The sequence below is a fragment of the Stegostoma tigrinum genome, chromosome 22, assembly GCF_030684315.1.
Source record: "Stegostoma tigrinum isolate sSteTig4 chromosome 22, sSteTig4.hap1, whole genome shotgun sequence".
In the NCBI taxonomy this organism is placed as follows: Eukaryota; Metazoa; Chordata; class Chondrichthyes; order Orectolobiformes; family Stegostomatidae; genus Stegostoma; species Stegostoma tigrinum.
Window position 1 is genome coordinate 31,662,088 of NC_081375.1, and position 27,780 is coordinate 31,689,867.

Here is a 27,780-nt window from a genome sequence, read left to right on the forward strand (position 1 = left end):
AGACTGAATGGATGGGCAAACAAATTTAACACAGAGGTGTGAAGTGATAAACTTTTATAGGAACAATGATCAGTAGGAATTTAAACTAAATTAAACAAATAAAAGGTGACAGGAGTGTGAAGTGATAAACTTTCATCGGAAGAATAAGGAGTAGCAATTTAAACTAAATTACACAATTTAGGAAGAGGGAAACAGAGGAAACTTAGGGTGTGTGTTGACATTTGTTGACATTTTGACCATAGCATCATGTTGAGAAACCTTCTTAAAAACATTTATGCAATCCTCAGCTATATTAATCAGGGCCTTACACAAAAAAAGTTGTGCTACAAGTGTAAAACACTAGTTAGACAACAACTGGATTCTTGTGTTAAAATATAAACTTCACATTTGAGGGCGGATATAAAGGTCCTATAGAAGCTAGATAAGAGATTTACTAGAATGAACCATGAATTATTTGGAAAGGCTGGAGAAGGTTAGGTGCATTAACCATGAGCAATGCAGGGAGAGGGTTGGGGGATGGGTCTGGGTCTGGGTGGGATGATTTTTGAAAGGGCCACATGGACATGTTGGGCCAACTAGCCTGTTTCCACACACTGGAGATTCTATGCTTCTATTCTATGAAGGTAGAGTCGACTAGCTTACATTAGAGAAGGGCAAGAGGAGGTTAGATAGAGGTTTTCAAAATTGTAGTTGATTTTGTTAAAATGAACAACGAAACCTTGACTCCTGCAGCAGAATTGTTGGAAAGTAATGGACACAGATTTAAAATGATTGGCAGAAGAACCAGAGGTGGCATGAGGTATATTTTTACCCTCATCCTCAAACACACCCACACACAACCACCCCCACCTTTCAGGAAATAATAGGAACTGCATATGTTGGAGAATCTGAGAGAACAGGTGTGGAGCTGGATGAACGCAGCAGGCCAAGCAGCATCTTGGGAGCACCTTCTCCTCAGATGCTGCTTGGCCTGCTGTGTTCATCCAGCTCCACAGCTTGTCACCCGCCACCTTCCCCTTGGTTGCATGGCGAACGCTAGAATGTTCCACGGAAAGATGATCAGCATGCTGTCAGCGACTTACAGCTATGGAAGTAGGGGAAAGAAATACAGAACATGTGGTTCCTCAACCAAATAAATGTTTCAGTTTGGTTGGGATCTTGCTGTGTGCTACGTAACTGCTTAATTTACTCAGTAACAGCAGGAGCTGCTGCACAAAATTTACCGATTATCTGTGGCTGGCCTGAGGGTGCTGAGTTTTGTAAGCGAGGACGCGGACAGGATGCCGTGTCTGCACATATTGTGCATACTTTATATATTTGATCATGAGATGTGGGTATTGCAGGCCCATCCTTAATTGCCCTTCGGAAGGAGGTGGTGAGCTGCTTCTTGAACTGCTGCAGTCTATGTAAGATCGGTGCATTCACGATGCTATAAGGAATGGTGTACCAGGGTTTTGTCGCAGTCACCATTGTCTAGTATTGCGCTAGCTGTGTCAAAATGCCGCATTTTCCAAGTCACAGTATATATACAGTAAATGCGCTTTTCGTGGCGTGTAAGAGCTACAAACCGTTGTTGGTCGAAACAGTTGGAAACAGGATTGTTCTAATTTGCCAACACCACTTTTATTGTTGGCCCGTAAAACCCGAGAGAAAATAAAACCTTTTTCCCTCTTAGGACCTCACTGTTGTGCAATGGTGAAACAAGAGCTCTGCGCTAGTATTGATTGATAGCGCACCATACCGCTCCGTTTATATATTATTGAGTAATTTCCACGGGGAGCAGTATATTTTGGCAGTTTAAGGTTAGCCTACTCAGAATCGCCTCCTGGAAGGCTTAAAGTAAATACTAAGTTAATCATTTTCCAAAGACCGGATGCGCTGACACTTGGCGAGGAGTTAACGTCTACTTTACATATAGTTTACATTTAGACCAATTGGCTAATTATTACATGTATTTGATGCTACTTCTAACCAGTGAGAGAAAGACGAATGGAGATGTTTCAGAGTGGTGCTGAGAAGCTGATTGGGGACATTGACTGAGTTATGAGTTCGAGTGAGAGCCACAGGTATTCGGCGCAGATGTTTCGGCGCACCTGCTCCAGCCACTCTCTCCTTGGCTCAAAATGTGTATCCTTTAAAGCAGAAGCCGGCGGCCAGAAAATCGCAAGGCACTTTCTAGATCCCTCGCCCTCCTGCCCCTCCTCCCATTCTGTCATTTCAGCGACAGCCGTGGGCCTTGCGCTACTTGTCAGCGCCACGAAAAGAAGCGAATAAAAGCGTGAAAAGCACCCCCCCCACCCCACTCCCGCTTTGCGCGCCCAGGCTCTTTTCACTGGACCTGTTTTGCGCACGGTCACTGCCATTGTCACCGTAACAGAAATGAGAAGTCATTGTACTACCCCCACCCCAACCCATGAGGCGGTTCAGCTGCGAGGGGTTTATATGCGCAACGCTGAAACTGCGAAATTCAAGCTAACCTCACAGCTCTCCGCAAATCTGAATTGGGTCCTGTCGGTTTCACACTGTCCATTTCATCCACTGCTTACTGATCTGACATTGGATATTTCCAAATCCGATTCACGTTTCCGTCTTAGGTTGAGCCTCTTCCTATAAACCCAGTGCAGTAAGGCTGTTGCAGTGATGGTATTCCTATGCTCCTGAGATGCTGCTTGGCCTGCTGTGTTCGTCCAGTCTCACATTTTATTATCTAAGGCAGAAAGTCCAGGTAGGCGCTTCTTAGCCCGTGACCGGCCTCTTGTATTACCGCTCTTTGGGGCGGGCATAACAGGTTCTTTTTTGGCAACTATACTTCAGGACATGAAGCGAGATACTTCAGCAGATCCAAGCGGTTAACAAGACCGCGGCGCTGATAGTCTCGCCGCTTGAAAGGAACTTTGTTTATTCTAAATCGATAAAGCATTCCGTAGTAAATGAGCGGATTAACACATTCTCAAAACATATTCAACCAAAATAAAAGTGAAATATGAAATCCTGTCTTCAAACTATATGAAATAATGGATCTAATGGCGTTACTGTTTTGTTTCAATGTACACAACTGAGGAAGAAATAGGGGTATAGATCTTAGGAATTTATTATATTCAATGATTCCCTGTCAGAACCAATGAAAAACTGAGCTCTACAATTCAAGTCTGGCCTGATATATATTTGCTTCTTATTCATAGGGGAATAACGTGGGGTAGGAAAAGATACGCTGGCCAATTTGCGTCAAGGGCGAATAGACCACGAAGCGGGTGCTCGGTCGACCTGGCACTGGAGAAGTGGAAGCGGTCGATAAACCTGAACTGCATTTTCGGCAGAGAACCGCCAGGTAGAAAAAGCCTAGCTGAAACATTCGGCTGTGTGTTGAAATGACAGAAGCACACTGACCGAAGTGGGTCAGTTGCACAGTATTTCCAAACAGGTTACTGATGCCGAGGTCAACCCCCAAACCCATTCAACAGACTCATTCAAACGTCAGGCACACTCACCCTGAACGCAACGTTACTTTCAGATTCCTTCATGTTTTAGTAAAAACAAAACTGCTGCGGGTGCTGGAAGTCTGAAATGAAAACAGAAAGTGGTGGAATTGGGCAGGAGGTCTGACAGCGTCTGTGGAGAGCATCTCCTTGATGTATTTATTGCTTGTGTTCGACCTCTTCCCCACCCTGTCGCTTCTCGCGCCTCTGTATTCGTCTCGAGAGCAGCTTTGATCCTCACATCTTGGCCACACTACGGCCCTCGCGTCATTGAACAGGAATAGCCAACGCTACGGGGGCAAGTCCCTTCAGATCGCCGTGTGGAGTGAAATCTGTTCAGTGGGCACATATCCTGTACACTCTAACAGAACCTTCTCAGACTTGTGCTTGTCAGTTTGATCATAGGACTTTGAATGTCTCAGTATCTATTCATTATTAGTAACTAATGTAATAAAAAATGCAAATGAACTTCTGAATATGCTTCAATAACTATTTACTCTCCGAATTCATTACATTTGAGTCCCTGTTTCATTTGAATGTTCTTGCCAGAAAATTCTGATGATGCATTGGAGACGACCGGAAACAATCACTTTCTACCCGACCCGTTTTAAATCGTTCTCGCCTTAGGTTATACATGTCTAAACAAATCCACATAAGCATCAATTAATTAAAACAGAACTTAAACTGGCTTGGGCAAACTGATAACTGCTTCAGGTCGAAACTCCAGCTAAATGGGCAACTCCCTCCAGGAAGATAAATAAGTAAATAATAACCCATGAAAACAACAGCCAGATTGCCCCAATTGATGGGGCTTGGAGCAATAAAACCGATCACCTCAAAGGAGACATCAAAGACACAAAGTTTATTGTATTGTAGCTGTAAAATTATAAATCCTTTCATCATAGTGAGCGCCGGTAAATGGCAGGGTGGGTCTGAATCTCCCTCTGGGATGGCAGAGTTCGTGGCAATGTGGGATTATCCGATGTTTAAAAAGGCACTCTCCAGATTTTCCTGGATTACAACTGAATCAGTCAAACTAGCGCGTCACTTCACAGTGATGAAGCTTGGGCACGTTTTTGTGTCAACTGCACCTCACCAAACAGAGCCTCAGAATCGAGCAGCTCGAATCTAAACCAAACATTTTGAATACTGGGAGTCGCAATTTTAATGATACTACTGGTGAATGGGTGACTTGTGTCAATGATTTGGCTCGACTTTATTGATCCTAAGCCTTCTCAGAAATAACTCGCAATTGTAATAATGTTGTGCTACAGCGAAGTACCTAACCTATATGCTTTCGCCTTTGAATACCTGGCTTGTGTCTCAAGTTCAAGGCAATTTCATACCTATAAATTGTAACAGATATATCTTGGGAACCGATTGATTTATCGACACTAGGGTTATTGATGACCAATAATATATTCAATTAGCTCTTTTTTTTACAGTTAACTCGATTCTACTCATTTCTATTCTTCGCCTTTGGATCTGAAAAACAGCCTTTGTGAATCTTCTCGGTATTGAGTTAAACCACATCAATTTCCATTGTGTTTCTAAAGCGCATGTAATGTGATTTATTGCCAGTTTGACACTCTCTGCACTGATGGTTGATATGTGTTATTCTTGGAGATCGTGAATCACGCGTTGCAAGAGTTCTTTCCCCTGAATATCAAAACGATTAGAATGAGCAGCATTTAAACGCTGAAAATGAGACTTTTCGAGCCTCGGGTTAACTTGGGCAACCTGATGGTAAGGAAATGGTCGGCAAGCGGTTGTTGGCCAGATATTAACAGGGAGCAGAAAGCAAGGAAGGTCCTTTGCTCCGTAATATCTCACGCCTATAATAAAGTCAATGAACAGATCAAACGGGCGGGTTGGTTGAGCTAGGAGTTGATAATTGACACAGATTGTTTATCGCTACAAGGCTTACAAACCAGACGACTGACCTGCAATCTGCAGACTCATAAAGGAATGAATCTGGACTATAAATAACAGAAAGCGATGCAACGAATCTCAGGGAATCCTGGAGAAACTCAACAGGTTTGGCAGTATCAGCGTAGAGAGAACAGAGCTTAACGTATCGAATCCAATTCAGAAGTCAATTCTGTAGAAACGACCTGTTCTGAAGAAGTTTCTTCTGCTTCTCTCTCCACAGATGCTGCCCGACCTGCTGATTTTCTCCAGGATTCTCTGTGTTTCAGATGTCCAGCACCCGCAATAATCAGCTTGAATCGGATAAGTACTTGAATCGGATTAAAGAGCAAAGTTAGATGTCTGTCGGAAATTGGAAAGGGGCAAGGTTTTCGACCCTATCATTTCCGGAAAGCTGACCTTATTCCAAAGTTCACTGGCTTCTCCGGCTATTCATTCTTAATTTTTCTCTTACCTTCTGTTGGACAATACAAAGACCTCGTTTTAAAATGGATGGGAAGAGTTCTCTTACCCACGCACTCGTTGGACTCTCTGGCGGTGGCCCTTTGCCAAGGTCGATCATAGTGGAAAGGTTTACATCTGTCACACTCTGGGCCAGCGGTGTTGTGCTTGCAGTCACAAACCAGGTTACCGTCCCGGTCCTTGATGCACCGGGAAGCGTGACCGTTACACTTGCAACGGCCTCCAACCTGCAGATCGGAGACCGCGTAATAATAGGACTCGCGGGCGAGCTCCGAGTCGTCTTCGTTCTCATCCCCGAGGGTATGGAGGCGGCTGAAGGCCACTTTGATGTCGGTGGCGGTCACCCAGTCTTGGAGGACAGGGCTGTTGTCAAAATCGTGAGCCGAGGGGCGACCGTCCAAGGTGCTGAAAGCGATCAAGCCCCCAGTGAATGGATGCATGTCAGTGTGGGAGTCGGTGCAGATCGCCTCCTGCTCATTCTGCTTGGTGATCACAGCCTTGTTGGGCTTGTTGTACATTTTTCTGCATTGGGTCGAGTAGAACTGAAAGGGGACCCAAGATTTGCCGTAGTCCATGGATTTGTAGATGACCATCGATTCGGGACGCGGGGAGCAGAATTGGAGGCTCACGTACGTGACTTCGAATTTCTTGCCTAGCGAGAGGGTGAGGGTGACATTCTGAGGGTACTGGATATAGTTCTCCGATTGCCAGCAGGTCAGGTTGTGGGGATTGTTGAGATCGGTCAGGTAGGTTGGCGGGTGAGCCTTTTTGGGGTCCATGGCATCGCAGATGTGACAGTTCCTGAAGCGCTCGTCCCCCTTCTCGGTCACCACGCAGTACCTGGACGGGGGGTTACCGCAAGTGCTGGATACTTTCACTTCTTTGCCGAATGCCGAGTTGACGAAGTCGGGGATACAACGCCTCGGGCTGCTGTTCTCGTCGTAGCAGGGGTCTGGGGGCGTCTGCTGGGCTGCAAACATGCTCATGCCGTAACCCCCGCGGACTCCCTCCGCCAGGCAACCGAAACCCGCAAAAACGCACACAAACTCCCAGAAACTCCACAACATTTTGTTCTGCCTTGACAGTGCTGCCTCGATTTCCGTGACGAAGGATCCTAGTTAAGAAAGAGAGAGGGAAAAAATACATTACGTGTAAAGATCAGTTGCACAAACTGAAATAGCAGTAAAACAAAAACCTGTTCACCAAAACGGGTAAAATGAAGTTTGCAGATTTCTTTACATTCTTGCGGTGAATGTTCTGTGCAGAGTGTTACCTGTTTTTGAACAAAAAACGCTTTGATTGAAAGCAGAACAATGCAAAAACCGATGCCCCTTTCTTCAGCTGGGAAAGCGCTTTCTACAGCGTTCATCCGTCATTCCTGTAGCCCCTGAATCAAGGAGAGTCTCCCTTTCCTTTGGGACTCTGTCTCTACGCCTTGTGTCTGCATAGAAAGTGAATGACGTGAACAACTCCTGCTAGCTCGAGGTCATCCTGTGCCCTGACGGAGAGTGTCACTGCACACACACAGGGAGCGAAAACAACGACATCCACTGGTAGTTTATCAATAGCAAGCAGGCATCCTTTCACATGGAGCTCCAGCCACAGAACGAGCCCAATTAGACTGTTTACAGCCTCTGCAATCATTTAACACGTCCCCTTCAAACTGTTGTAGCCCGATTCTATAGTGTGTGAAGGTTCTGAGATGAAGAATTTTTGTTTTCAAATCGACGAAAGAACTTCAGTGTGCCTAACAATAGGGATGGCTTGGACGGAATGGAACATGCCAAATAAAAACCTGCCGTGGAATTATGTTCCCAAATATGTAATCTCTTGTGCAGTGGAAATTATAGGTGTGAACGCAAATCACAGTAAATTGGCAGGTAGTGTCCCGGTAATAAACGCTGTCATGCCGTTCTGTTCCCAGTGGGCCGACTGCGGCTGCACTGTAAGCTCATCTGGGTCGAGGCAGTTGTACGTACATTGCCCATCGACTCCACCAATCATTTCACATTTTTACAGTGTGCAACTTTACTGTTTTCGCGCACATATTTGTATCTCGCCTTCCCAAATCCATGGCTGGAGTGCAATGGAAACTTCTAGAAAAGCAAAATACCGCATATGTTTTGCTCGACGCTCAATTTATAAACATTGGGTGATATGTTAAATTGCGGATCAGCGCGATTTAAGCATCTCGCCGGATGTACGTTTGTCATATTAGCTATCCCCACCCTTTCCTACTTTGTGAAAGCTAGAATACTTGTTCATTTGCAATCGTTTGACGGATTACAGGGAACAGCCAATACGTACATATTCAAATTACTTCTGCGAGTGTGTATCTGGATGTCAGTGAACGTGGGGTGGGAGTTGAGGAGATGAGACACGCTGTACCTTATGCTACATCTATGTTCCCACAAATAGTTCGATTCCAGCAGACACCTGTCGCTGATTTAACTGTGCTTGAGCTGAAACATAAGCTACGCCCAAACAATGCTTCGTACCAATTCCCAGATCAGTAGGACACGCAGAACTGTCAAACGCTCACCCTGATGTTATTTAGAAACACACTTTGTTGGTCTAGAATTTAGACGGATATCAAGATACAACTACAAAAAGTGCAATTAAAATGTTAATACGTGTCATATGGTCGAGGAAGACATTCCCCAGCAGTTTTGTTACAACACAAAGGGCTACCACAAATTCACATGGAAACGATGATTGACACTGCAAGGAAATTGTTAAAGTTGGAGCCAGTGCAGGGCCTCTTCCAAACACGTTCCAAAAAACTGTTGCTGAATGAAAAACGTGCTCACCCAGACGTAAAATGTTAAACTGGAACTAGTTTCCATAGGTATATGTTTATGCAGGCAGTCTTAAAATAGGCTATAAAGGATGTTAGAAATTATCAGTAAGGCGAATCCAGCCTTTGTAACTGGAAAACTGTGTGTGTCTCTCTCTGTGTGTGTGTCTGTGTGTGTGTGAAAAGTAGCAGCTTTTCTGTATCTACATAAACCAAGCCAACACGTTTTGAATGTACATTGTTGTCAACCTAATGATCGTGGTAGCAAAGTAAGGGGGAGAAAATCAAGAACCTGTTATTGTGGCAATCACAGTTCAGCCCAACTAGAGATTTAGACTATGCAAATTTGCTTATACAATGCTGCTGCAAAGGCTCCGCTTGAAAAGGGAGGCTGAATAAATGGGCTGTTGTAAATTGAATTAGTCCCTGATTAATCTCGCCTCAGTCCTGCTCTCTCAGTGGGGTGGCTTTGGGATTCCAGCCGTTGGCCCTGCAGGAAAGCCCCGGTTCAGCAGCCTGGCCTGTCCCCTGTCAGCATGCAGTAGGATTTGTTAACTGTTCACCGTGAAATAGCCCATAATACCTTGGCCAAATCGTTTTTACAACACGATCACCCCGGACTCATCGGAGTCGCTACCTAGATCCCAATTAGGAGGTAGACAAATCATTACCACGAGTAATAGTAACCTTGGGCAGGGGGAGGGTGGGGCGAATTTCAGAAGAAAAGTGAAGAGTTTGATTTGTTTTGCATGATAAACACGTATATTCTATTGATCTTTCAGGAGTTCTTTCGGTCAAATTTTGCGTATTATAAATTTGAACCAGTTCAAAATCACTGTATATTTGAGAGTCGCTATTTTACCTTTTAATTAGAGGATAGATTTTGTTATAATTAATTTACTTGGCGGTTTGGACCGATATAATACCAATCGAATGAAAGTATTTGTTTCAGTAAATAGATTATCTCTACTTAAACTGGGGTCGAACTGTTTCTGACGCTTTGCTGGATTTGATTTCTGAACAAAAAAAGTTCAGATAGAAAATCTATGTACAGTCAATAATTTAAATAATTTAAATCATCCACATCCATATATTTTAAAATATTGTATCTTCGTTAGCAAGCTTTAAACGGGTAGAGACGTTATTACGAGACGTTATTAGCAGTTCGGTGAAAATATACATTGTTAAATGCAAATAAATGACTTAAATACCATTGGAAGATAGTTTGATTGCGGTGGACAAATTACAACCATTTATATTGAATTCAGCTTTCGGTAATCAGTTCTAAAATAATTGTTCTTAGAAGATTAAAAGCGACTACACCTGAACAACATGAAACAAGTAAAACCTTATTTTAGATTAACGGTTCCTTTTACGAGAACCGTTATGGCTTACATTTCTTGGGATGTTCACCTTAACACGTTTCTAATATATTTTGTGATCTGACCTGTTCAACTTTGAAACGTTGTAAAGTGCATTAAAATCCCAGATTTTAACATGAGTTTCTTTTTCCCAATCGTTGTAACTCACTGTCTATTTCGGGGGTTATGTGAATATAGTTCGAACGAACTTTAGAGTAATTATTTAAAAAGGTAACTATTGCGCATATAGAAGAAATTAAGCCCGTTCGGTGCAGATATGTATATGCGACTGATCTCTTTTATTTCGCTTTAATCTCAAGCCCTTGTTCCAGCCAAATGTGACTAGCTCAGGGGATGAGGGAATGTCTTGTAAGTTGTTCTCCCTGTTTTTTTGCATCTGTTGACAGAACATGTCATCAATTCATTTTTTGTCGAATAGCTCGCATTCTCCACATTTTATAAGTTAATTCTTTATTACTGATTTACTCCCACTCGGTAGAAATTCGCCTCACGATAAAACGAATCGAACTAGTGCTTATTAATTCAAAGTACAAGACATCTTCTGTCTAAAGGCAATGAAATTCCTATTTTGTTGCCAAAGTTCTTCCCAAAGAGAAAATGGATAACACGAGAAATGTAACTGCAGTTCAACAAAGGATTGGCATACTCCCGTGAGCTTTTGTTTCATTTATTCGTGGGACGTGGGCATCACTGGCCGGCCAGATTTTATTGTACCTCCCTAATTGGAGTATTATATTCAAGAGTTAAAGCCATTTCTTAATTTTGGATTAATCAATTGTGAGGAAAGTAATTTAAAAACTTTTGAGCAATCTTTACAGAAAAAAAATCACTTGGTACCGTTAGAATGCGGACAGTTCCATCACAATGATGAGCTAGCGAGTTGTGTGCTGTGTTCCAATGTCTATTATTTTGTCCCTTCGGTCAAAGCGGACGATTCTCACATCGGCAATATCTGGTCACAGAGCCACAGAGTGAATGCAGCACAAGGGACGAGCCAGATGACCTCTCTCCAGTTTGTTGATGGCAAGAACAATGTTTGTCCTGTCCAAACACACTGAATTTGTTGAGCACTGTATTCCAGGCTTGCACTTCGCTGCGATTGAAGACAATCAGCGAAACGTTTGTTCTGCTCGGGAAAGCGAGGCAAGCTTTTGTGCAGCGGCTTGGTTTTTCACCGCAACTGCAGAAAGTTAATGTAAACGATAAGACCACTGAAGGGTTTCACAGGTTTTCCAATCTTCTGCAGTACAAAGGCAGTACACAACACAAGTGATCCTATTCAGAATCAGTTAATTGTAATATAGATTCTAAAGCGTGTGTTATTCGTTGACTTGGGTACCAAACTGCAACCGTGTCTTATCGTGAAATTTGCTTCCTGTTTTATTACACTTGGTTGAAATGACGATTTACTACTAAACTCATGGTCATCTTTGTGTACCCGTCCTGTGGCTGACACTCCGTTCTTTAGAAGTCAGCACGACTTTCCAACAAGCTTATCACTAACTAAAGTTTCTCTTGTGATGACTTCAGCTTTGAAACCTTCAATAATCGACCCTCACAACTGATATAGAGCAGGACCTTACCCCAGAGGGCGTTTACTACCGCCCAGGGCACATAAGCTTTGCTTTGTGATTAGGAAGGCGCACATTGAAGGAACAGCTTGCCTATTCTTCAATGTTGTTTGCAAAAGCAGAGATGGGGTAATTTTCCGTTTGGAATCATTTTGAATTTCATCCTGATCGCGAAGAGGGAACAGTTAGGCTCGAGGGCCTCATTGACACTAAATTGTGATCAATTAATCTTGGTGTGATTAAAAATGCGTTTGCTCGCAATGCGTGGGAAGAATGTGACGTGGTCACCGATCCGTTTGCGATATTAAATGAACTCAGGGAACACGGGTGTTTCTCCGCGCGGGTTCACGGCAAACTGAATGTAGGTGAAGTGCCCGCTTTCCGGGTTGCAAACTCCTGATGTTTTTGTACAGGTACAGAAGGGATGTTGTTTAAACACTTCTAAATATTCGTACTTTAGCAAGGACAGTCTGTACATGTGAATTATGATCTCGGGTAACTTCGATCAAGATAGTAATTAATGGCAAACAATACTCGAGTGTTTTATTAGAGAAAACCCTTCATGGCAGATCGCTGTCATAAACATTAATGAGTAATTTATTGATGAATGCCTAGTTTAACAGATCGCATTTAATTAACTTAAACAACATTTTAACCTCTTTCATTGACTTCATTCATTCGAATCCTGGCGTAAACGCTTGCAGATTATTTGACGTTAAATTTGATAAATATGACGTTTGAACTGTTAAAGATGTTTAAAGACTTATTATTGAGCAGAACTGTAACCGGCGATCACACTTCATGGGTCAGTGAATAAGCTATAGAAGCTGAAAGAGACAATAAACTATATTTAATATTTAGATTGATTCGACTTTTTGCTACACTTGGTTCTAACAGGCTGGAGTGAGAATGGAAAAGTATCCTTAACTTAAAGCAACCGAACTTTGATTTGGGAAAGTATTTTGGAGGTAGGTGGTATGCCAGTAGCAGAAAAGGGGCGATACAAGCAAGATATAATCATTTGTCTCTTTGACAAACTTTTTATCTCTTTCTGTTTAAACAAAAAACGAGAATTTTCAATACAACAGAGCTTGATAGCAGAAGCTGTTCCTGACAGAGTGCACCTAAATAAAAAGACACAAATTGTCAAACTTTTTAAGAGTGAATTCTCAAAAAGTGCGCAATGAATCGTGTCAGAAGTGAATTTCCCTCCCTCCTGGCCGGGCTCTCACACTAAACACGAGTTTGCAAAATAATGAAAAAGGCAGATAACCTGGCATCGTTGGAAAGAACTCTGTCGAACGTACGTTTGCAATTTAGCGCTGGTATGGCAGAACTGAAAAATTGGTGAGATGAGTGCACTTTCGACCCTTTGGGGTCTTTGGGACATCAGTAAAGTTTTCACTGCTCCAGCTGTGTGCGTCTCACTCCCTTGGGATAAGGAGCCTGATGGTTTCATCTCCCTTGAAATGTAGTGAAGATACAGATGCAAAGTCAGTTCTCCATTCTGCTACCCCTACCGACCAATCTCGACCATGCTGCAAATGCACCCTTGTGTGAAATCCAACCAGCCCCTCCCCCACACTCCTGCCCACACACACAAGAAAAAAGTCCTACTCAGTAATTGTCGGTTTATGGAAATTCACGAAGCCCCTGTTTAAATAAGCAGCGAGTAATCGACGGCGATTTATTCCACGGACTGACAGTTCCTTTGAACAGTAACGGAATGGTTTTTTTTTATCTGGCTTTCTGAAAGCTTTTCTTAAAGATTTTTTCAGATGAGACTGTAGGGATGAATGCGGGCATTATGCAGCCCAGTCGCTATTCTGAAATGCCAAATTAATTACGAGGGGTTGGTTCTGTGCAAGGGTCTCTGCAAGAAGGCTTCGCTGTGAAATTATGTGTTTTAGGAAAAAATTAAACAAACACGCCCCCGCTATCCAACTCTACCACCCCCCAAAAAAAGAACAGCCAGCAAACTTTCAAAGCTGGCGAGAGAGATACTAGTCAGCACATAGATGAAAGCGCGAGCACGTTGAATAATTTAACATTCTTGTTAATATCGCACACACTTTTGCATTCTTTTATTCGACTCGCCTTTTGATGATTGCAAACCCTTCACAGATTAGACATGGCAAATTTGTAGCCAGACCAAAATGACCTCCACATCGACCGAGCATCGCCGAATCCTTTGGTAGATCACCAGTTTACACTTGCCAGTATATCGACTTTGCCCTGGCAAAACTCGACCCCACTACCCGCTGTTGGAAAAAACAGATGGATACTGACCTGAACTGTGCAGAGAACAGCAGAATTACCCTCGGAATAAACTATGGTCTCAAAACAAAAACAGGGTAACCTTCCTTCAGCGAGGTTGACAGCAAATCTTTGTGTGATTTCGAGCTTCTTTATAAACTCTGCCAAAGTCAACAGCCCCCTGTTTTTACTAATAATTTAATTTTAATGGAAGAGAGGGGGCGGGTCTCGGGGACAAATTGAAATCAACCGTAACGATTCCTTCAATTAGACTTCCTTAAACCTTTCTCTCTGAAAATTTTCTGTGATAGTAGTTTGCAAATCTAATGTCGTAAAAAAGTCACATTTGTGGCTCGAACTATAATTGAGTTCACAATTATGAATGAGTGTTCAACTTAAAAACGAGTTTTAATTAAACCTCATTGTTGCAGTCAGTGTGGATAATCCAATGAAAGAATACACAGGCTCGTCACCTTGCCTGCATTGGTTTCAGAAGCAGATCCAGTCTTGGCCACAAAAACAGAAATTGCTGGAAATCTCAGCAGGTCTGGGAGCATCTATGGAGAAAAGGCAGAGTTAACGTTTCAGGTCCAATGACCCTTCTTCAGAATGGTGGGCCTGAAATGTTAATTCTGTTTTCTCTCCACAGATGCTGTCAGACCCGTTGAGGGTTTTTTTCCAGCAATTTCTGTTTCTGATTTCTAGCATCAGCAGTTTTCTGTATTTTTTATGCGGTATTGATATTCGCTTTTGCTGCAAAGGCCGAAAAAGATTGTTTAACCCCTTAAAGTAGCGCAAAATTAACTCACGCCTGTGATATTTTTTTGTTTTTTTGAGGTCCATACAAAACAATATAAAAGATTCAGATCTGGAACTGATCTGAGTGAGTGAACTCGTAAATTAATTTCGAATTTGGACCCGGTGAGAACCAGAGCATTGCATGTGTGTGAAACTCTGTACATCCTGTACATAGAGTCATACAGCACGGAAACAGATTCTTCGGTCCACCAGCCCATGCCGAACGTAATTCCAAACTAAACTAGCCCCACCTGTCTGCTCCTGACTCTTAACTCTCCAAACCTTTCCTATTCACATATTTATCTCTTAAACATTGTAATTGTACCCACATCCACCACTTCCTCAGGAAATTCACTCCACATGCCAATCACCCTCTACGTAAAAAAAAGTTGCTCCTCGTGTCTTTTTAAAATCTCTCTCACCCTGTGGAAAAAGACAACTGCCATTAACTCCATCTATTCCCCTCGTTATTTTGTAAACTTCTAAAAGGTCTCCTCTCTACCTGTGTGCAGCCTGTATTTGTGGTATACGCATTTGTATACATCCTTTACAAGTGCGATGTGTATATGTGTAATTTTATACATCCTGCATATCTGTATATGCAACTGTGTACAGCATTTATATGTGATGTATATATATATATGTCATTACGTATATCCTGCTTATGCATGACAGTGTACACCCTGTATATGTTTACGTACGCAGTTGTGTACATCCTTTATAGGCGTGATGTGCATATGTATAACTGCACATCCCTTATTGTTGAGGAAATAATGGCCTTGTGGTATTTTCGCTAAACTATTAATCCATAGACTAGGAAACCGGGGTTAAATCCTGCCACGGCAAATGTTGGAATTTGGGTTTATTAAAAAAAGGTCTTGAATTAAGAATCTAATGATTATCATGAAGCCGTTTGTTGAATTGTTGAAAAGACCCACCTGGTTCATATTTGTCCTTTAGGGAAGGGAACTGTCATTCTGACTTGCTTCGGCCCAGATTTGACTCCAGATTCACAGCAATGTGGTTGATTCTGAAATGCATCTCGTGACGGGCAATAAATGCTGGCCTAGCAAGCGAGGCCCATATTCTGCAAAAAAATAAAATAAAGTGAATGTGTAATTGTATACATCACGCGATTACATCTGATAGTATACATCCTGTATGGGTATCTATACACAATTCAGTGTACCCTTTATAAATGTGATGTGTAATCCAGTATATTTGTGTTATATATCTGTGTAATCTGAGAGGAACAGGAAAGTTATCCCGGCCTTCTAGCCAAAATGTTTTCTTCAATCACAATTTTCAAAACCAGGCCTTCTGATCATGATCACATGTCAGTGTGTGGGCGTCTACGGTGAGCAAACCAGAAGTACTTTGGGATGTCCCCAGATCAATAAAGACAGTACATAAATGCAGACCCCTTTTCTGTGTGGTCTATATATGTGTACTGATGTGTGCGCGCGTACATCTGGGAATAGAACATATCCAGATCACAATACTTAAGAATTGTGCCCCGTTACATTTGCTAACCACATGTGCTGGATCCACGATTGTCATTGACCAGTGATACATCATACAAAAAGAATCCTAGTATTAAAATGGTGTTCACTTTCTCAACATTGTATTGATTTACACGTTTAGTATTATGTAGCACGATATCATTGACAATGATAGCCACTTCCATCTTATTAGCGAATTGAGTCAAGGATTTATAAATTAATATAACCATACGTTTTAGAGTCCGGCAATTCCGGGGGCAAGTATGTGGAGGTTGTCAACGTATTTCATTGATTTTCGTGATAACGTTTTAAATTCCAGGAATGATACTCAATCCTGTGGAGTAGCGTCATTGTTGCTCTGAAGAGGAAACTGAAGAGGAAAGAGGATTACAATAATTCATTTCTGCATTCAATAATTCCCGAGCCGTTTTTGGTAAAACCAGTTTATTGAAAGAAACTTCGACAGTACTTTTTTTTATCAAAAAGGAAATTGAAATGTTCCTGCCTCTTATTTGCCAGACAAAAATCTGCCATCAACTTACAGTCTTTGGAAAACAGTAATATAGCCGGTGCACAACACAGTACATCAAAAAGCCAGAAAACAAAATAACACAAATATTAAAAGTAATTTAAAATTGAAAAAAAAATTCTTGTTGAACACAGGCCCCAGAGGATGAAGGCAAGACATGCGCGGTGTGAAGGACCTACAATAGCAGTCAGCACATTCACTCAGATAATGCACAACATTCCAACACTCAAGAGATTTTGGGAGCTATGCACCTCTACAAGAAAGCCAGTGAAACCCAGGACAGGCAAACTAACAGCTAAATAGATACTTTCACAATGTATCCTGTAATTTCATCTGCTAGAGGCTTACTGATGCCATTACATAGACTTGCAAGCGTCATCGAAATGCAGCATCAATAGCCAACCATATTTCTGGGGCACAATTTTCTGCAAGGACCAGGCGGCTGAGACAGAAACGTATTAAAATGCAAATGTTGGGCAGCATTGAGAAGATTGCGAGCAAAGAAATCAGCACAGATTGATACATTTTTCAATATTTTGCTAGATTGGTCTCCTGTCTGCCTATGAAATAAAGGGGAAAGAGTGCTAAAGTACCGCCAATGGAAAGCCTCGTTCCCTTTACATCGTCCATTTTACTTCCTCTTTTGTTCGGTTTTTAAAAATTAATACCGAAAGGCAGGAGTTCCACCATCTAACAACATCCGGCAGCATGCTTTCAACGGTTAAAGTTGCACAACTTAGTCACCGCTCCAATTCATCACCACCGCTACTAAACCAGAGTGATGTTGAGATTGGGCCGCGTTTGTTCCAAATGACCGTGTTGCATGCTTGGCTGGAAATTTAAAACTTTCTTTTACTCCTGTGATGTGAACTCGATTTTCCATCGTAACAACTCGGAGAGGTTCAGATTTCTTCAGCTCCGGAGCCTGCAATTGTCAGCCTGGTGGGGAGTCATACGGCAACGGGCAGCAGGACTTATTTAGGCATTTTCCTGGGAGAATTCCTTTCAGCTACTATTGGCACAAATATGTAATTGGACATACATCTCAACCACAATTTCAGCAGGTCACTCATTGTTGTTGACTGTTTAATTGAGCTTCTTTTTATTAAATGAATGATTTTATCAGAAATTCAATCTGCCTATATTATCCTGAAAAATGTTTTCCCTTTTATTTTCTGCTGCCCTGTCAGAGCTCTCGTAAACTCTGCATTCCAGGGACAGGGCTGACAGTTGAAGGGCAAATGAGATGGGATTCTTATGGCCCTGCTGTCTGTGAGCTCCGGAAAGTGATTACAAAGTGCAGCCTTTCCAGAAATGTGGTTTGCTTGTCTTTGAGCCCAAGAAAGCGAGTTACAAAGAGCATCATTTTTCAGTGCAAACATACACTTTACCTTGACAGATGCGGGAGGCGTCAATCAGTTTTTTTTATTCACTTTATTCATGTACTCGCGTTGTGTGCTACCTCAGCTATGACCAAACAATCTGTGTTTATTAGAGCTCTGCAATAAACCAACACATTCAAGAAAATTGCTTTCAACTTGAACATTTCATACGATTATTGTAGCCAAGAATTTTGGATGCGAATAACCCATCGACGCTTGGATGTGCGAGTTAATAAGATGGAACACTTCAGCAGCTTCATTTTGCAATTTTATCACAACATATTTCACGGCAGGAGCAAAACTTGCAACATTTGCTTGATTTCTGAAGCGTGCTCGTTGGAGGAAAGGAAGGGTTGCGTGTGGGGAATATTTAGAGCTGGAGATTTACAAGAGTCGTCAGCGCATTGCCGTGGTGTTGTTCACGGTGAGGAGGATATCCTATCTATGACATACACTTATGATCAACTTAGTATGAGGGAAACCTGTTACAAGCAATGCATCCAACGCAAGAGATCGTCTGGACGTTGAGAAGGATTGGTGCTGCCGTCCTAACTGCGCACAATGCTGCCACCTACTGACATATTCCTGAGTTTTATTTGGATTTTCAACTCAGCGATTCCAGTTTGGAACAAAAGTTAATAATATCCGTTGCAGTTAATATTATGCTAAGTATATCGTCACTTAATATTAGCGCTTGAAACAATTAAAAAAAACTCAAACTTCACCAAATCAATAAAATTTGAGAAGTGTTTGCGCTAAATAATGCTTAATTTGAGGAAAACAGACGTAAGGAGAAAGAAAGAGATTTGGTTAATGCCTCTAATTAAACTTTATGAATTGAGAATTTTACGGACAAGTCTGTAAATTCCACGTGTGGGAAGAGAATTTCACTTTCAGGATCAGCTGGAAACAGCGGTGGAGATTCCAGCCAGCTCCGAAAGGCCGGACTCAGTTATGCTTTGAGCGGTGCTGAAGCACAGCGTTTTTATTTGTAATTCCGAAGCGAGTAGTTTGACCGCAGAGCCAAGCCACAGCTTGGGCAAACCAAGTGATTCGAAAGAAGAGGGTTGGGGGCAGGGGGTGAGGGGGAGAGACATTTACAGCAGAAACATACCAACAGATAGAAACTGAAAAAGGCTAGTTCTTCTTCTCTTCAGAATGGTTCCAGTTGGTTTACGATCTATGTTCTCTTCTGGCCAATTTTAGGAGAACGTGCTCTCACCTAGCACACTAGCGTTGAGGGCTCAAACTGAAGACGTTGATAATATTTGACACAAACTCCGGTAACTTGGTAAAGGGCGCAACAACAAAGATATTTTGGGGAGAATTGCCTGCTTACCGTTAATCTTTCTAACAAATGGAGAATCAGCAGCACAGGAAAGAAGAACAGTTTTGAGGTAAATCCCAATGAAAATGTACACCGCTCTAATTCTTTTGTATGAACTGCCCCGATTCCAAATCGATTACGGCCATTGCCAATCCACGGGATATGCAGTGGGGGCAAAAAAAAACTCGCAGGGGGGAAAAAATCATTTCTTATGAACCGATTACTCAAACCCAAACAATCCAGCGATAAATGGATCAAGTCTTACAGGTTGACGTAGAAATAGACGTTTAAAGCTCAGAGCGAGACGCTAATAATGTACACCTTATCTAAATGGAAGACACTGAACAATTAAGCGTCCAAAGGATGCAGTTGAGAATAGAGGACACCTGCAGTTATGAACAATGGTTAACGAACGGACGCTTCTTGTACTGAGGAATAATGAGAAGGGCTAGATATTAAAATAAATAGAAGTCATTTGCGAAGTTTGTTTACGTGAGTGTTTAAACTTCAAACTAAAGCAATATTGAGTGACATAGAGAATTACAGATTGGAAAAAAGGGTCAAATTTTCACGCATTTCAGTGTAAAGCGAAAATGGTAAAGCTTTTGTTTTGAAAAGGCTAAAATACATTCTGTAATCTAACTCAGAAACGTTAAGAGTGCAGATGTAAAACTGTTTAAATCTTGTCTCTGAAGTCCACTTACTTAAAGACACAAAGACGAATTTTGTGCAGCTTGGGCGCATAGTAACATGTAAACCAACAAGAGAAGGCACACGGATCTGTAAATTTACTACGAGAGCAGTTCACATAGCGGAATGTTTATGGTATGAGAATTTAGCAAACAGTTTCAAAACATTCTATACACAATACACAAAATGCTGTATAATTTTAGTACAACTATTAATTATTTCAGATATGAATTCAGCAAATCACAACGACAGAGAAGTTGGTTACTGTTTAATCTCTCTGTGCCAACGTGTCAGGTGCAGGAGATCTCATCCCTGCCATTCCACGGGATGATTCCCCTAAAACGTTATAACAAGTTAGAAAAAAACTCTTGTGAGATGCTGACATGTTTACAGAATAAACTTTCAAACAGTCACTCATCGTTGGGCAGGGAAGATCAAAAGTTCATTTTTAAAAGTCTTTTGGCACTCAGTTTAAACACACAGCAGAATGTCAAGGGTATGACTAAATGCTTCTGACATGTCCCTCATTTTGTCAAGTTGTCTTGGTCTCGGTGATTAAACTGTCCTCAAACCCAGGCTGAGACATCACTTGGTGTTAGCGTGACTGAGAAACTGCTGAACCCTCGAGCGGTTCTCAACCAGAGCTAGTGTTTTAAGTGAGTAGCAGGTCATTGCTGGGATCGGGGTGAGTGTCAGTTGTGTGAGTCAAAGCTGCCTTTCTCTATACCAATTCTCTCATTAGGCTGCAGTCTGGAGATAGAGAGTGGGGTGGGAAGAGAGCACTGCAAATCCATTCACCCTGCGGTTTGCCACCGACACAAAGGCAGAACGGAACCTTTCCTTTCTTTTTGTTTCCTTTTTTGACTTTGACACTTACTATGAAAAGAGCCGTGTCCCTAATCTGGGATCAAGCCTTCAGTTTAATATCTTTGCGCAAACGGCACATCAATAAACCGCTGGCATTTTAATAACCCGTTTAGGCATCACACATTCTCATTGCCCACACACACAAAAAACAATGAATCTAGTTTTCCTGCTTTTTCACTGTAAATGTAAAACAGATGGAATAATCTCAGATATTTGTTAGTAAGGAGGCGTGAGAGTTGTTTGGCTCTTCTCCCATAGCGCTGGAACAGGGAGGTAACATGTCCTCATGTTTGCCCAGGTGTCAGCGCCCAATCTGTCCCTATTTCATCTCTGAAGGCGTGAAAGGAATTGTTGAAACTGATGAATTGCTAAACAGCAAGACCATTTAAATGTAAATACATCGGCGCGAATGTTGAACCCAATGCCGGCGGTCTCGGTGATGGGTTTCTTTGCACATTGACAAGTTAACTTGCTGCAAACAGTAACCCGCTCCGTACAACTTGGCCCACGACCCCAAGCCCCCCCAAAAAAGGTAAGATTAACTGAAAAATAGAATAGACAGATGGCCAGGTGGAGGAGGGTGAAAAAGGAATTTTATGCCGGGTGACCTCTTTAGTTTCTTGGAACCCCAAAGTTTCCAATCCAATTTCGAACAATTCCACTTTATATAACGACATTTCAGGCCGTTAGAGTCCATAACCGTTAATCAGAGTCTGAATTAATGGTTCTCTCTTTCATTTGCAGAGTGTCGAATGGGGTCTTCAGAAATACTTCATGGAGCACGAGTAAATGAGGGATCGGGGCTTTTGCATTCCTGCGATCGTGTCCTTGCCACGGAAACGGCTATCTCCCGGGATCAGCCGGTTTTAAAGTTTTCAATTTCCGAACCTGTGATTTCAATGGCGAAAGTGTTTGCACCGCAGCTTTGAGAAAGCCCCACACAGCCGTTTCTCCCTCCCCCGCAAACAAAAGCAAAATACCTTAAAACCACATTCGGTATTGACCCAGATGTTGCATAGTATACCAGTCGCACATTCTAACACACCGCAGCGCAAATGTGCTACAACTGGGAACCAGAACAATTGCGTTTTTGAAACAAAATCGGAAATTGCTCGAAAACCTCAACAAGTCTGATAACAAGAAAGTAGAGTTAACGTTTCGTCGGAACTAGCACCCGCAGTTCTTAGTTTCATTCCAATTGCGTTTCTGTCTACACCGCGCCAGCTGTTGGTCAACTATCTGCCTTATGCAGCCGGCGTAACTAAAATGAATTGGCAAGACTAACGAAGGCCAATGACTGATAACAAAACTCTGCCTGCCTTAGCAGACCCTGGTGGGGCTATTGTTCAGTCATGCTGCTGCTGTTTGCTGGTCACTCACTTGTCATTAGATGGAATGGGGTGCTGCGTTATCAGAAGTACAAATACAAACTTTTAAACCCACATTTGCTGAACGGCCGTCCTTAGGCAGCTCAGCCTATGCAAACGTGGTCACTTGCTCACTAAGAAAGCAAGAGTTTGTATTTTGTACGGCGACTTAAGTCACCTCAAGGTGTCTTAAAGTGATTAGCAACAAATGAAGTATTTTTAATTGAGTGGGCACCTTTGTTGCCCAGGACCATTCATGTTCCATTTACCTCGATATTCCGTGTTATCTCGGGGATGATTTCATAAAGTATCAGTCATTACTACATTGTACCAGGGCACATCGTGTTGTTTCTGAAATCCCCTTTGTCGAATCAAAAAAAATAGATTTAGATTAGAGAGACACAATAGTCCCAATCCGTTCCTAAAGTACTTCCCATTGAATACTTTCAAGGTGAGAGGATTGGTTTCCATATTGGGGAGATGGTAATTTGTGGCAATTCATTCTGGACCACCTCTTCTTATGTTTCCAATTTAAAACAGTGACAGACCCATCTATCAATTTATCCAATCCAATGCAACTGTAATAGCTTCTGTTTCACAATGTAAAGGCCCTCCTCATCCCACCTGAAAACCATCCGATCTCCTGGAGAGGCAAAAGACTAAACATAAACACAAGCAATTAGGAATTCTACAAGCTGGAAAATTCCTCATTCAACTTCAGTAGACCACTCTAGACATAATTAATATTGTCTAGTACCTGTTACATGAGGTGATCTCTGTTCCAGCCAGAAACAAATCCAGCTCTCGCATGTGAGAATTTAGTGTTTCAGCATTTATGGCATAAATTAGGTTCATTCTTATCTGGAATAAGAACAGCCTCTTGCCACTTAAGATAGTCTAAAAACTCAGGCACAGACTTCAGAAATATCTGCTCTTCCTCTAATTTAATTCAGAACAGATAAAGCTCTCTATCTTTTGCAATCGAGGCAATACATCATATGGTTTATTGAAACTGAGCAACATAAATCAATTCATGATATTTGCAGCTTGTTAATCAGTGACAAACTTTCTTTGTGATTGAAATTTAAAACACAGCTTTTAAGGAGAATATTGTAGTATAGTTTTAATGTCATTAGACCAGTAATTTAGAGGTCCAAGCTCATACTCCATGGACTTGGGTTCAAATCCCACCATGGCAGCTGGTGGAATTTAAATTCAATTAATAAACCTGGAATTTGCAAGCTTGTCTCAGTAAAAGTGAATAGCAGTTAAAAACTCCTAAACTTGTCTCCAAGTGCACAGCAATTGACTCCGTAATGGCAGAGCAAGCCATTCAGTTGTAACACACTGCTACAAAAAGCAAACAAGGACAGACACTGAATGAGCCACCTAGCATTGACCTAGCAATGGAAACCAGGCCCAATTGTGTCAACACTGCAAAACTATTCAAGAACTTTGTCAAAATTGGGAGTTCTAAGAGAAGGGATGGAGATGACTACCCCTGACACCAAGTTGTATTGGACTGTGTGGGGCATCAAGAAGCTCTAACAAAATTGAAACATTAAGAATTGTGGACAAATTTCAGCTGGTTAGAGTCCTAGCTAGTGTAATTGAAGATGCTTGTGGCTGTTGGAAGTTAGTCATCTCAACATAAGAACACCACTGTAGCAGTTCCTCAGGGTATGTTGAGAGACACAATACTGAGCCACTGCTACTGGCAGAGATTGGAAGCCTGATGCAAGTTTGCTTTGCACATGTACACATAGGAATTTATAACTGGTAGATATCTAAATTAATTTATTCCTTTCACAGTTATAATAAGTTTCAACACCTTAGGGCGCTTTAGTCACGTTAGAATATAAGGGCTAGGAGCAGAAATAGGCATACAGCCTCTTGAGCCTACTTTGCCTTTAATATGGCCAGGGTTGATCTCATCAGCCTCTCTTCGACTCTCCTGCCAGCTCTCCATAAGTCTTTAACCCACAACTAATTAAAAATCTGTATATCCTCCTTAAATTTACTTAATGTCACAGCATCTACCATTCTCTGGGATATGATGAAATAAATTATTAAATAAAAGGTGCTTTATAAATGCAACATGTTAAAGGTGGTACATAAATCCAAATTGTTATTAATTACATAAGTACGTTCATGAACAGAATATGGGAGGAGGCACTTTATTCTCAATAATTGTCAGGTATTGACCACATGATATCTTTATAACCATGTTTTCCTTGTTGTCAAGGGAATCTGTGCAAAATTGGTATTTTAAAATTCGAGACGTTTTCAGAATTTCTGATAAGGCTGAACCAGAGCCAGTCTTTCCAGATAAACCACTGTTCATTAAAAAGTGTTTTATTGGTCTGATTGGTTATGAATTGAAAATAAATTATGAAAATGCATCTGATTGAACAATTTAGGTGATAGTACAAATAGTAAGACCATTCCAAATTATCCAGCAGGCATCCTTAGTCCCACATTAGCTTACTCTTTATCGATTTCTTGACCTTACTGCAGACTATAGTGCTGAATGGTAAAACAATACTATTCAGCAAGGGGAATTTTTACTATTCACATAGGTGGTAAGTGGACATTTACAAATTGGCAGTTGCACCCACCTGTAGAAATATTATGTCAATTCAACACAGAGTGCCAGATATTGTATTTCATGCATAATATCATCAGATAAGAATGTGAAAGCAAAAGAAGACAGCACTGGTTTTTGTCATTGAGTATCAATGTGTTGACCTGTGGTCCCAGGAGGAACATTTTGTTTACTTGGAATGGAAAGATTTTGAGAAAGAAAATACTTGTGCTTGGTGCTTTGTACAAATTCATTACATTCTAAAGAACTTCACAATTACTTTTGAGGTGTAGCACTTCAGGAAAGCATGACAGCCAACTTATACATAGCAAGCTCCCTCAAACTATCACAAAATTATGTTTTAGCAACATTAGTTAAATATTAACGTTAACCAGGATACCAGGAGAACACATCGCCTGTTTTGAAAAAGAGCCAAGGGTATGTTCAACAGATAATTAGATGGTCTACTATCTCAGCTGAAATATACCTCTGATAATTTAGCCTTCTTCCAGTATTATATTCAAACGTAAGCTCAAATAATGCATTTAACCTCGAGTTGGGCTTTAAATGATGACCTTTTGATTCTGAAAAGAAAATGTTACCACTGAATCATGGCTGACGCCTATGATTGTGAACAACTTATTTAAGTATTTTTAATTTGATTAAGAATTATGACCAGCAATGATTTATTAATTACAATATACCCTTGTGTCAGAATTGTGAAGTGTTCATTTTCTTCATTGTCTATGATGAGTGTACGTGACCCTAGTGGATGGTCGGTATAGAAATGTCAGCGGTGATGCCAAATGAATAAACCAGCCCCCTTTCACAACATGATGCCTGTGTTATAGATCTAAGGGTTGATCTTAACTCGACTGGCCCTTTCAAAACTGAGTGAACGTGCAGTTAAAGTTCTCCTTAGACACAATTGGATATACCTCACAGGGCATGATTTCATCCTGACATTCTGAGCAGACAAGAAGGGCAATTCACCAGACGTCAATGATGTTCTTCTCTAAGTATGTTGACTGGTAAGCTGTAATGACTTTCCAGTTGTGACAATTTGGTGAGACGAGCAACCAGAACAGGAAACAACTAACAGTAAAGCTTTTCCATTTTTATTTATCTTCTATCCCGCAGAAATATATGAATGATCCTCTGATGGTGACAAGGAGAACTTACACATTTCCTGCCCAGAGCCACATAAGCAGAATCACAAAACTCTATTGATATTCTCTGACAGCAGTGCCAGCGTCTGTTCCTTCTTGCCAGTGTCTTCCTGCAACCTGGCATTGCAGTCCAGCTCCCCAGCAGGCTGCTGTTTCCCACTATCTGGCGGCATGTAGGTTTCAATCCTTCCAGGTCCTGTGTTGCTTGAGGTGAGGGCAGTTTGTCACCTGGTTCATTCCCACCTACACCATTCTCCCCTAGAATAAAAGTCTTCTTTCAGCAGGTGATGACTAAACCCGGGTTTAAGTATCTCCACACATACGATGCTATAAGCAATGAGTCTGACAGAAAGTGATCATTTCAGATGAGAGAAATGTGAGAAATTTTGCTGCTGCTGATATTCTGTGCAGACATTTTGGTTTGACACTGAATAGTAAGATGCAGCTGCAACAGCTGCTGTGTTCTTGGCATAAGCACAGATGTCAGGCTTAAGTACTTGAAATTCCAGTGACTGTCTGGTCATGATCTTATAAAGGCTGACATTGCAACTATGATGATAGATTAAGCCATATCAATCCATAGACTGTTTAAATTGAAACAAATCAGAATTCACATTACAATAAAAAGTAAGAGCATTCATTCTGGTCAAGTGTCAAAATCAACTGACTTTGCTAATCAGTGCTGATGATTGAAAATAGGATCAGAAAGTATATTCAAATCAGGCTGTAATGTAGGTTTGACAAAGTCTGTTAGCTTAAAAGTGACAAATATAACTTATAATAAACTCACTAACCCAACTAGAGTATTGCTCTCTGTCACAGGTTCATAATCATACATTCATAAGGATGTACAGACACACAAGTTGCAGGTTGTAATTTGTTTATTTGCTTTTCATGTGATGTCATGAAAGTTTGACTAATGTCACCAGGTTCTACAGTATAGACCTGAACGTCAGATGAAACAGACGTGAACAGGGGTACAATCGCTGAACTGATAAATCTATTGTAGATGCAATTACTGCAACTTGTTTTGAAGAACTGCAGAATTACTTGTCTCAAGATCTTTTAAAAATAACTTTGAAAATGATGAACACCACAGCACTGAAGTAACCCTTCTTTCATTCAGCAAGCCTAATATTATATAACATGTGAAAACAATATTGCAAATAATGTATGCAATCCCACCTAATTTTTTTAATGTTTGTTTTTGGAGTAATTGGTGTCTTATGAGTCAGTGTATTAAGATAAAAAAATTAAACTAGTCTTTAATACAGGCCAACAGAAATGACTGTGCTTTGTGAAGGCATCGATGTTTTAGAAGCAATGTTGCACTGAATGTCTCAACTCAGTACTTCTTGCACTCAAAATGATCTGAAGGCGTATTGGTTCCTAAAATATAAAGTACGCTTTAACCTGAAAAATGCATCTTAAAAGTAAAGACGTTCCAATTAATAAATGTTACAAGTCTCACTGATATTTTCTTTCATTTCTGCCTTGTAGTTTATATTTCTCATTCCATGCTGTTTTAAAGCAGATTTGTATTATTGACAGGACTCAAAGGATGGGGAAAGAATGCACACTAGATTGCTCGTTAATCTTTGTTTTCTGTCATTGATTCATAAACCATGTAATCCCTAGAAATACTAATTCCTGAATGTTTAGCAGTCCCACATGTTATATTGTTCTGCTGAA

General features: G+C 41.2%; 1 protein-coding gene across 5 annotated transcripts in view; it reads right to left on the bottom strand.

Annotated features, from left to right (window-relative positions):
• Nucleotides 1-16,517, bottom strand: part of ntn1a (netrin 1a) — a 205,371-nt gene extending 188,854 nt beyond the window's left edge. The window contains exons 1-3 of one of the 5 annotated variants that reach the window (XM_048555394.2): nucleotides 16,406-16,517; nucleotides 15,610-15,758; nucleotides 5,917-6,981 (exon numbers count right to left, since the gene is read on the bottom strand). In XM_048555394.2, the coding sequence (XP_048411351.1) occupies nucleotides 5,917-6,934 (1,018 nt within the window). In that variant the 5' untranslated portion in view covers nucleotides 6,935-6,981; nucleotides 15,610-15,758; nucleotides 16,406-16,517. Of the gene's footprint in view, nucleotides 1-5,916; nucleotides 6,982-7,140; nucleotides 7,818-10,883; nucleotides 11,213-12,890; nucleotides 13,044-15,609; nucleotides 15,759-16,405 lie in introns of those variants that run through there. The other 4 variants (XM_048555395.2, XM_048555391.2, XM_048555393.2 and 1 more) reach the window with 4 other exon arrangements.
• Between the last annotated feature and the right edge of the window lie 11,263 nt (nucleotides 16,518-27,780).